The sequence below is a fragment of the Sander lucioperca genome, chromosome 6 (assembly GCF_008315115.2).
Source record: "Sander lucioperca isolate FBNREF2018 chromosome 6, SLUC_FBN_1.2, whole genome shotgun sequence".
In the NCBI taxonomy this organism is placed as follows: domain Eukaryota; kingdom Metazoa; phylum Chordata; class Actinopteri; order Perciformes; family Percidae; genus Sander; species Sander lucioperca.
In genome coordinates, this window is record NC_050178.1 from 3,488,379 (window position 1) to 3,500,264 (window position 11,886).

The 11,886-nt window shown below is 40.4% G+C and overlaps 1 protein-coding gene across 1 annotated transcript; it reads left to right on the forward strand.

The window, feature by feature from the left end:
- Positions 1 to 2,418: 2,418 nt before the first annotated feature.
- Positions 2,419 to 11,886, forward strand: LOC116041570 (transketolase-like). The gene is made up of 14 exons (XM_031287519.2): positions 2,419 to 2,812; positions 4,379 to 4,496; positions 4,618 to 4,731; positions 4,838 to 4,935; positions 5,909 to 6,100; positions 6,328 to 6,446; positions 6,588 to 6,784; positions 6,921 to 7,085; positions 8,234 to 8,390; positions 8,882 to 9,012; positions 9,141 to 9,224; positions 9,360 to 9,453; positions 9,933 to 10,055; positions 10,741 to 11,886. The coding sequence occupies exons 1-14, from the start codon at positions 2,706 to 2,708 to the stop codon at positions 10,926 to 10,928; spliced, it is 1,887 nt and encodes a 628-aa protein (XP_031143379.1). The 5' UTR covers positions 2,419 to 2,705; the 3' UTR covers positions 10,929 to 11,886.

An 11,886-nucleotide genomic window follows, 5' to 3' on the forward strand; every position in this document is an offset into this window, starting at 1 on the left:
TGACACCAGTGTGTTCCCCATCCCAAAAACCCCCAGGGTATATCCAAAATTCTACACTGGCAACTTCTACTTATGAGAAATATACCAATATATTTAAAAACCACAACTTCCACTAGAGACGCGCCACAGAACCTGTTACAAAGCTAGTGTACTTGTAGTTCTTCCGGGGTGGGTGGACTTGTTCAGCTGTTTTTCTGCTGTCTATCGTGAATGGGCTTCATTCCATTTCATTCATTCCAGCCCGCCGGCTGGCCAAGCAAACAGTACATGAGACAAATACATGAAACTGTATTGTATTATTATTGTTATCTTTATTGTTTAAATCCTCAAATACAACGTTAAACAAAAACATCAATATTACGAATATTAGGCCTATGTATTTTTATCTTTCCTATCCGCCGAGCGGTAATTACCACGTCACTTCCAGAGTATTCCGCAGATTTTTTTAAACGTTATTACGGTGCATAACTTACTGGAACAAAACTGCCAGTTCAGATCATATTGTAGTGTTCTGTCTTACAGCATACTGTAATATTTCACTGGTAATAAGACTGAAATAATATTATTTAAATAAAGACATGAATACCATGATAGCATCTAAATAAATGTTGATAGATAAATATATATTTAAATATCAATAAACAACAAAGCAATCCAGCTTCCCTGGTAATAACACCGAAATAATAACATTAAAAGAAATACATATAAACCATGATAAGATCTCATGAATAAATGTTGATTAAAACAGCTGTTATATGGCTAAATATACCAATAATAGCAAAGCTGTATACAGCTTCTCTGCTGTAGCCTGACTGGCAGAAAGAATCGTGCTGTGATCACGAAAGATGCTTCCCATTGAAATACATTAGTTTAAAAAACATGCTGATCATCACGAAAAAAACGAGATAAACGTGTCCGTGTACACGAATCAATAGATTAAATTACGTGAACATTTCACGAACTGCTTTGAGACTGGGTTGCACACACACACACACACACACACACACACACACACACACACATGCACGCACTTTAATAGCAGCATGTTAAAAATGAAAGTTTGCTTTGTTTTGTGATATTATGCAATGCAATGTTGGCCGTTTGTTTCTAAATAAACAAGTCATTCATGGACAGTTTGTTCTTTACACATTTTTAACTTTACCAAAAGGTCCTTGGAAAAAACCCCAATGTAACCAGTTTTCATGTGGGTCAAATTTTATTAATTCTCTTCAAATGGCATGTTAGACTCAGCAGCTGACCAACAGAAACAGGTCAAATGTAGCATCAAAGATTATCCTCTAGATGGCAGGCCAACTCTCTCCATACTGATAACCCTGTCAGATATTTTGTGCATGTGCATATTAGAGCAAAGGCTGCAAACCAAACACCAACATGTCAGCAAACTGCTAAAAGAATATTCACTTATTTTTCAAAATGTTTTTAATGGTGAACGGAAATGTTCAACCTCATTTTACAGTGTGAGTAAAAACAAGACCTGAGATTGTATTAAAATTTAATTTCACACAATATAGCTTGTAGCAAAGAACATTTATTGTGGTAAATTGCAGAAAAGGGTAAATGTGTACTGTGTATTTGCATGATGTCACTGTCTATTTGTAGGCCTACAATTACAAACTCAAATTGTGTAAATAAGTCATCTAGATTTTAGAGAAAGGAAAAAATATTTCATTTCATTTTCATGGCAGTAGCTCTTATAGTGTAAAGTGCTCTGTACTGTACATTTTAGTCATATAAGGTGAATATAAATATAATGTAAGTATGTCTCTCACATTCTTTCTTTTGTTCTGTCTTTTCCTGTTTTCTTTCTTTCGAATTCTTCATTTGTCACTTACAGCCATCATTTTTATTTTCTGTTAAATTTCTAACAAAAGCACATTAGGTGCTGTTCAAACATAGGCTTTGGCAATAAAAATGGAGTGTTTGGTGTGAGTAGATAACAAAGAATAATCAACTATCCACCCATTAGCTATACCCCCTTATATCCTTGGGGGTCACAGGGGCTGGAGCCAATGCCAGCTGATGATGGGCGAGAGGTGGGGCACACCCTGGACAGGCCATTCAATCTCAGGGCTGACACCATTCACGCTCACATTCACACCTACCATCAAGATCTGAATCATTGGTTTCGACGGTAAAGCCAAAGTGAATCAGGCTGAGATGCCTGAAATGCCCTCCCTACTCCTCCCCATTCAGCCCCTCCTTACACACACACACACACACACACACACACACACACACACACACACTAATGCACATCTAGCTGTGACACACCTCCACCATCCCAGTCACACAGTAGCCAATGAAATGAGGGTTATTTGATTTTAGCAGTAACACCCAGCTCACATCACTGGATTTCCCCGCCTTCCCTCCTGTCTGTGTGTGTGTGTGTGTGTGTGTGTGTGTGTGTCTCTGTGTGCAGTGTGTTCTTGTGCATCTATGTGTCTGCACGCCTGACAGGATAAATCCAGCTTCTCTTCCATTTTCTCTCTCTTTCTCTCTGAGTCTCTCATTCTCTCTCTCACACTCACACTCACACACACACACAGACACAGAGACACACACACACAGGTGCTGTTCTTTGCCAACCCTTACTGTCACACACTCACATTCAGAACACACAAACTCAACAGAGGATCGTAGTTAGTCCGCTTTTCTGGTGCTGAGGAACTTGACATTTTGCTTTCATGGAGGATTACCACAAACCTGACCAGCAGACAGTGCAGGCGCTGAGGAACATTGCCAATCGCCTCCGAATCAACTCCATCAAAGCAACAACTGCAGCGGGCAGCGGGTGAGTTACCTCCACTGACTCTCAGACATGAGCTTTAATACTATGAAAGCAATGTAAACATGCAAAATGTGTGTGTAAACCATTATTCAAACTTAATATTTATTTGCATGCATAGATGAGCACCAACAGTCACATCTACTGAACTAGACTCGTGCATATACAGATGCACACACAGACATGCAAGTGAAGGGCCAAAGGAACAGCATGTCCTGCCTTTGTTCTCTTCTTTTGACAATTTGAATCTCTCAATCTCTTATGAATTCAATTAATGAAACAAAATCTCTTTCAAAATATCTCTATGTACATTCCACAATTTCTATGTTACACAATTTCTATACAATTCTGCTTTATAGAACATTTTTCCTAAATAAAATATGCACTATGTTGCAGAAATGTCAATGCATCAATTTATCATTTTGAGCGAAGAGTATAACATACACAACTGTAAGACACCTCACAGCTGACTTGAAGTTTTGATGTTTGGATTTCCATATTCTGGAGAAGGACAGAAATGTATTTGGTCTTTTTCAAAATTTCAAAATCTTATATTTACTTTGCTTGCAGACTGAATATTGTATTTCATTTCTGACATTGAAAAGGTAATATTCACCTATTAGACTACCATGTGCAATGCTGGGTAGATTGTAAATTGCAGATATACTTGAGAATTGCATGGTTGCTGCAAGAAAAGGGCTTTGGAAGTATTATTGATAAACTGAAATTGTGCATATCATGTCATAGCTACGCATGTTAATGATTGCTGTTGCAATTCTCACTGTTTGAACAGCTATGTGAAGCCCAACATTGTGTGCATATTTGAAGAATCAAGAGCGTTATTGTGTTGGAGCCCAACTCCCCACTCCACAGTTCTGCACTATCTAACTGATGGGAACAAAGAGAAACACTGAATAATATTTGACAAAATAATCTGAGCCACATAAGTATCGATGACTAATAGCTATTTAAATGCCAAATAACTTTTGCGTGTGTTATATTGGTACATTATTGAGTGAAATAGTCCACCTTCATATGTGAAAAAAGGCCAATAACCAGCCATTGATATTAACGCGCCAAAATACTTGCACTACTAGCACTGGATGGAGCACTTGGTAATTAAGTGTTGGTTGGTTTAATAAAATGGCTCTTTGCAATGATTGTTAATATAAGCAAAACAATCTAATGTTGATGGTATGATTGCATTTACAACTAGTTCTCTATCTAATCTGTCAGAGGGCCTTTGAATGAAGTATACAGCATGCTGTCCCTAGGGGTCTGTCTTTTGCTCTATTAGCACCACAAATGGTCTTTATACAGTGTATTTAATTAATTTCCAATATAGTTACTGGTTCAACATGCAACTATTTGGGGTTTTCCAAGGCTCTGTGACATTTTAAAATAAAAGCAGTTATTTGGTCTATTAACTGCACTTTGCTTTTGTTTAGTCACTAATTCCAAACAAACCCACCCACATAATTTCACAACTTGATTACCTGGGCTGCATCTATAGTCACAACTCTGCATGCTGCCTGGCATATGGGTAACAGCACCGTCTCCTTTGTCGTACAGACATCCCACATCATGCTGCAGTGTGGCAGAAATCATGTCTGTGCTTTACTTCCACACCATGAAGTACCGCCCTGAAGACCCAAGGAACTTCAACAGTGACCGCTTCATCCTGTCCAAGGTGAGAGTCTTCCTGATCTGAACAGGTGTCTAAATGCTGTACATATTTTTTCTCTTTTTCTTGAATTACTTCAGTGTCGTTTGACAAAAGATAATGTTTGTGATTGTTTTTTAATCCACAGGGTCACGCTGCTCCGGCCCTGTACTCCATGTGGGTTGAAACGGGCTTCCTAAAGGACAGCGAACTGCTCAGTTTGTGCCAGGTTGACTCTTCCCTAGAGGGCCACCCAACCCCTGTAAGCTGCCACTTACTTTACCACACCTTAGGAATCATCTAATGGAGCTCAAACAGTGTACCAGTTGTTTTTAAGTCTGTGTCTGTGTGTGTTGTGTGCATTTCAGAAGCAGCAAATTGTGGATGTAGCCACTGGCTCCTTGGGGCAGGGTCTTGGTGTGGCCTGTGGAATGGCTTACACTGGGAAATACTTTGACAAGTCTAGGTAATCTTTCATACATGTGGGCACACACACTCACACACACACACACACACACACACACACACACACACACACACGCACACACGCACACACACAAGAAAGAAATTACTCTGGTTTTACCATTTTAGTTACTTTAAATGCATTTAGTTTTTCTTGTTAATTTGCATTTTAGATTTCTTGCATGCATTTAAAAAGCCCTTGCCTTGTGTAAATGAACACTGACTCAACATCGTGTTTTGATGTTATAAACATTTTGAGGTTTTCTTAATTTGCATCATAATTCTTTCAAATGTTCAGTGATAAGGATTTTCCAATTTTGTGGGCGTGTGCTGCCGCTACATGCTCTGCTCTCACGATTCTTCTGCTCTGATAATCACACGCCCAGCAGCCATATCTCACTTATTTTTTACCATCCAAGCTGATTTAATTTCAGAATCACAAACTGAATAAATGTTTTCTCATTGTTTTATCCTTGTAATGGTGGCAAGAAAAACATTGAATTAAACACCTACTGTATATAGAGTAAAATGTTGAGCCATCTGATAATATTTGACCCATATGACACACTTTACTTATATTACCAATTTTTATTATAAAATAATCATGATAATTTGTACCGTTTAAATACTCTGTGGGATTCTGATGGGAGACATGTTTCAGAGGCAGGTGTGAAACTCAGCAGCCACACCTTAACTGGCCTCAGGAAGCTTTTATCATGTGACAGCTGGTTACCCACCTAACTGTCATATAATGGAAAAATAATCAATCTGACTCGAAAAGTGTCAGAGAACATTTTCGTGAGATTTGCACTGCCCCACCCTCATCTGAAAGTACACCACGCACACAGACACACACACACACACACACACACACACACACACACACACACACACACACACACACACACACACACACACACACACACACACACACAAACACACACAATCGCATAATCTTCCCCTGTTCTCCAACTCAGTTATCGTGTGTTCTGCCTGATGGGGGATGGTGAGATGTCAGAGGGTGCTGTTTGGGAGGCCATGTCGTTCGCCTCCTACTACCAGCTTGACAACCTGGTGGCCATCATGGACATCAACCGTCTGGGCCAAAGTGATTCGGCACCCCTGCAGCATCACGTAGAGAAATACCAGAAACGATGTGAAGCTTTCGGGTAAAAGTGAAATTTCATATTGCAGTCGAGGCTGATTGTGTCAATGTTTATGCTGTGTTGTAAGATTATGATGAAGGTGGTGGTAATACAAGTAGCATTATCTGATGTCTATCCATAACTATTGCATTTAGTTAACACTGTCCTCGTGTGTCCATGCCATCTGTGTCCTAACGTGTGGCTTTGATTTGTCTGTGTGTGTGTGTGTGTGTGTGTGTGTGTGTGTGTAGCTGGCACGCCATCATTGTGGATGGACACAGTGTGGAGGAACTTTGCAAGGCTCTGAGCCAACCACGTCATCAGCCCACTGCCATCATTGCTAAAACCATTAAGGGCAAAGGCATTCCAGGTAACTCTCACTGTCCACTCCTCATGTGCAAATGCATTGCTCTCACTCTTGTGCATATTACATAACAAACCTAAGTGTGTAACCCTTTCACCAAACAGTGTTTAAATCTACCAATGTGATGCTGTATGTATGTGGTTTCAGCTGCAGAGGATAAGCTTGGGTGGCATGCCAAACCTCTGCCCAAAGACATGGCCGAGATGGTTATGAAGGATCTGCAGAGCCGCATCATGAACAGCAGCAAGCACCTGTACCCTCCTGCTCCTATCGAGGACTCCCCACCGGTCAGCCTGAGGAACATCAGGATGCCGAGCGCACCCAGCTACAAGACTGGTGAAAAGGTTTGTCATCTCCATATAGGAACAGTATGTTCACACAGTGTTAATGAAACCAGAGAGGGGAATTATTAAATTCTTTATGAAGATGAGCCAACAATCTTTGTCAATGATTGATTTGTTTGGTATCCCATCTTTATAGATTGCCACACGGAAGGCGTATGGGATGGCGTTGGCCAAGTTAGGCCGCTACAATGAACGTGTGGTGGCCCTTGATGGAGACACCAACAACCTCACCTACTCGGACATCTTCAAGAATGAGCATCCCAACCGCTTTGTGGAGTGCTACATCGCTCAGCAGAACATGGTATGATCCCTCATGAATCTACAGAATTAAGAATACTTCACAAAGATATTTTTTAAGACGTATATATTTATTAACATAGCCATTATTTTATTAACAAAGCCATCTATATTCTGTGTATGGTATTTTTGGTCCAATGCTCTCTCTTTTATTTTTTTAAAAGCTTATTAGCATTATTTTGCTGAGTAAATTGCTCTTATTTAGCTCTGATTGGATATGAGTAGGGCCTTATAGCTCACATCTGTGAGTCTGAGCCTGTGTTATTTAATTATACATGACTTGTCTATCCATAATGTAAGGATAGGCAAAGACCGAACCATTTTGCCTTCTTATGACCGATGTGGCTGCTGCTGACACCCCCTTCTTCTGCCCCTGTCATTATTTCATCTGAGATTAAATTAATAATTTGGAGAGAGGCGATCAGACATTAATTCTTTGTGCTGTCATGGGTCCAGCAGCAGCCAACTCCAACGTAGGTTAGGCGTGTGTGATGATAAGCAGTCATGACAAGTGTAGTCAGAAGTAAAATATTAATCAGCGCAGAGGGTGGGACCATCTGGCTGAATGCATGAGAAATGTTGAATGGCAAAACGTCTGTGGCTTTTAGAAATGAGATGAAAACCCATTGCATTTCAAATATTAAACACTTAATGAATGACAATTAATGAAACACTTGATTTGAATGTACTTTTATTGTATTATTAATGGCATCCTTTTCTAGGTTTGGATGAAACAACTGCTAGCTTAAATACCCTTAAATAAGTGGTTTTCTTTCTTTGATTGTATCTCTAAGAATTTATCTTACACACAATTGCACTTTCACAGATGCTTAGTTGTTGCTTTTGACAAAGCAAGGAAATAAGTTGTGGGATTGAGGAGAGTTTTGGAGACAGGACAAAGGAAATTATTTGGAAGAGGAGGTATGCCACTGATTCCACACATATGGGAAAATAAGCTCCGGAGCTTTGGAGAAAACTCTTATCATTGACTCTCGACTTAACATGGTCTTCTGTTGAAAGAGGCTTTCAAATATGGTTTGTGCTGCAGATATTTGACCCTCTGGGTGATCTTTTGGGGATCAAGCACATGTGACCTGTGGAATCTCTTGTGCTGTTGTATAGGTACTAAGATGCAATACATTCATTTCCCAGGTCAGTGTTGCCATGGGATGTGCTGCCCGTGAGAGGAACGTTGTGTTTGCTAGCACTCTTGCTTCCTTTTTTACCCGTGCCTACGACCAGCTCCGCATAGCAGCCATCTCAGAAAGCAACATCAACCTGTGTGGCTCCCACTGCGGCCTGTCCACTGGTTAGTAAACTGATGCCGATGAGCCAGGCACACCAAAACCCCTCTCACACCCCTACCTCACTCACACCTTCACAAAAAACACCTTTATTCCCCTCACACTGAAGCCAGACATTTCACAACACCCATTTTATCAGACCATATTGTATCCCTAATGGTGGTAAATGTATAAAACAATGATCTGTGTGTTTGTGAGTGTACATTTGTTTCAATCATTTCTCACTTTCCCTCTAATCCTGTGTTTTCCTTGCTGTATTTACCTCCTTTGGCCTTACAGCTAGTACTCAACCCTCCCCTTTTTCTCCCTTCCTGTCTGCCCTGGAAGCTGTCAACAGGGAACCAGGTGTCCCTCTGTTAGTGCAGGTATACTGCATGCAAAGCCTGGCTTTATGTCTCTGGATCTGCATGCATCAGCTCACCTGACCTGTTAATAACTTTTGAGGACTTACTGAATGTTGGACATATGAAATCAACTATAAATGTACATATTGCAGGAGAGGAAGGCCCCTCTGTGATGGGTCTAGAGGACGTGGCTATGTTCAGGGCCCTTCCCACATCGACTATTTTCTATCCCTGTGACGGTGTATCTACAGAGAAGGCTGTGGAACTGGCTGCAACCACAAAGGTACAGACAACCTAAATGCAGTGTTCTTGCTTCCCTACAGTATCTGTGGCACATTTATTTATTGGCAAAACAGCCTATTTGTCATCAAAAATGTCCCAGAGCTGACTGTCATGTTTCCCTTCAAAAAGGGTGTTTGCTACATCCGAACCAGCCGCCAAGACAGTTCCATGATCTATAACAGCAGCGAGGACTTCCATGTTGGACAGGCTAAGGTGAGACTGTCTTTGTCCTCACATAGCTGTTATGATAATTATGAAAATAAAATAAACTATCGCTAAAAAATGAAAATACCCAGCACTGTCAACACTTTAACCTGAAACAGAAAATAATACCATTCTCTTTGCCAGGTGGTGTACCAGAGCAAGGAGGACCAGGTGACTGTGGTGGCAGCTGGAGTTACTTTGCATGAGGCCCTGGCTGCAGCTGAACATTTAAAGAAAGGTACAGTACATGAAATACTTATTTTGATCATAAGAAGATACGATATACTGTATACCACATCGCATCTGACATATCCAACAGATGAACATGCTTTTTAATCAAATATAGTATGACCATATTTGACGATAATTCATTGTTTATCAGAATTAGCCGAGAATATTTGTTTGTTTGAATAAATTACATTCGGGCATTCTACCCTTTTTTTTTCTTTTTTTTTTACTGCTTTTGCATACAAAGATAGTGCTTGCTTGCAGTGGATACATTTCTATATCTATAGTAGATACATTTGTGATTTTAACTTTGTCACTGTGCTATTTTATACATGCATTGTTGTGTTATTAATCATCAGTTAATGATTAAAACCAGGATTTACAAGGACACCCTGGCCTTAGAACCACTATATGAATTGCATGTCTCAGTTGCAGCGATGTCATTAACAGTATCACGTTATATGTCATATCCCTCAACAAAATTTCCAGAGAGGATCTCTGTCAGGGTTATTGACCCCTTCACAATCAAACCACTGGATGTCAAAACCATCATGGACCACACACGTGCCACCAGGGGACGACTCCTCACTGTGGAAGACCACTACTATGAAGGTCGGTTTCCATGAAAGTTTCTCATACTGTGGAGCTTCTGCATATTGTATGACCACAAGTTTGTCAGCATTATGCAGCTGAGGCCTTGTCATTGGTTCGTATCCTCGGATGTGTTGTGGTAGCATGTTTCCATTGGTTCAGCGACAGAGACGCCATGTGGTGGCATTTGCTTATTGGCTGAGAGGAGGCTGACTGTGTGTGTGCCCTTATTGCAGGCAATGTATTGGTATTGCGGTGCGTCAGTTTTGTAAGTGCGAGAGCCGACAGAGAGGCAGAGTGCTGTCAGATTTCCTTAACTGAACATGTGCCCATGGGGCTCTATGTGACCTAGATAACACAGACAGCCATGCCCTGTGTCTGTTAAGAGAAAGGGGATGGGTGAAGGCATGGACTTAACTAGACAAAGGATTATTGGCATCAGTGTGATGTCTGGTTGTATTCATTTTACATCTGGACCATATGTTGTATAGTAGTCAAGGGGAGATGTTTAGATTAAGCTTGTTTGTAATATTTTCTTGTCCTCTCTATTTACTGTACATGTGATGAAATTCTGCTCATACACAGCCTCATTTTTTGCTGTCAATGAGGCTCCAAAGCATTTGAGGTGATTGGGTGTCCCCCATCCTTCAAGGAGGATCTGTCTTCCTTCTACATCTCTCTCATGTGATGAATTGCTGTTCCACAGGTGGTCTTGGGGAGGCAGTGTCCTCAGCAATGGTCAATGAGTCTGGCTTCAATCTGCATCGTCTGGCTGTGTCCCACATCCCCCGCAGTGGCAAACCACACGAGCTGCTCAAGATCTATGGCATTGACCGTGAAGCCATCACCCAGGCCGTCCGCAAAATGCTCAGCAGCTCTACCAACGCCAAGTAACTTTCTCTCTGCCCTACCCACCTATCTGATCACACCCCTGCAGATGATGATAAACAGTCAAGTATGTTTTTGATTCACATGACACCCAGCTTTTTAAATTCCTTCACTGTGAATGCCCCTAAGTGTGTACTGAAGTAATGTGATTTTGTGCTGTACACTTTGAAGTAGAGTTCCACATTTACCTTTCTTTCATGCATCCATCACGTCACAGAAAAGAACAGAGATATACAAATTCAAACACACATATCCTCACTCTTAAACTTAGCACTGTCATAGATTTAGTCCAGTATTCAAAATGTGGCCATAACTGACTTTGTAGTTGATGGATGCTCACCATACAAAACAATTCATTATTAAATGTTCAACAGGAGTACTAAGTAATGCTCTCATGTGTTTTTTTAAAATGCTCGTTGATGAATTTCAACTGGAAATGTTTTTATATTGTTCTTATGTAGCTCTTGGGTGGGGCATAGTAGTAAAGTAGTTTATCATGACAGTAGTGTCAGAAACATGGTAATTGAGTTGTTGTTTGTAGAAAGTAGTGGAGAAAAAAATCAAACAAATGTAGGTAGGTCATTAAGAGCAGTCACTCAGAACCACAAATCACATCTTCAGATAATTAAAACTCATGTGGTTTTAAAAGTTGTATAATTTCTCTTCAGCACTGTATTTTGTTGTTATTGATTTTAAAGTTACCATCAACCTATGCACCTCAATGTTCATTTGCTACAATTGGACCATATCAGCAGTGTGGAGATAATCATTATTTGGTCAGTGTTATCTTTTTTACATAAGGTGGAGGGCTGAAGGCCCTTTAAGTGCTGATGGAGAATATGGCTAGCTGTGACTATGAAGGTAGAGTTACATCTGACTTGTAAACCCAAGAAACATCACTTTCTTTGTTACTTGAAATTTTGTATGTACCTGACTTTCATGTAATAAAGCCCGCTGCATTTGA

Excerpts from the sequence above, each read along its gene's own strand:
- LOC116041570 (XM_031287519.2), top strand. The coding sequence starts at position 2,706 with ATGGAGGATTACCACAAACCTGACCAGCAGACAGTGCAGGCGCTGAGG. Across the intron at positions 4,732-4,837 it reads TAGAGGGCCACCCAACCCCT|AAGCAGCAAATTGTGGATGT; the intron begins GTAAGCTGCCAC and ends TGTGCATTTCAG. Across the intron at positions 6,785-6,920 it reads GCTACAAGACTGGTGAAAAG|ATTGCCACACGGAAGGCGTA; the intron begins GTTTGTCATCTC and ends CCATCTTTATAG.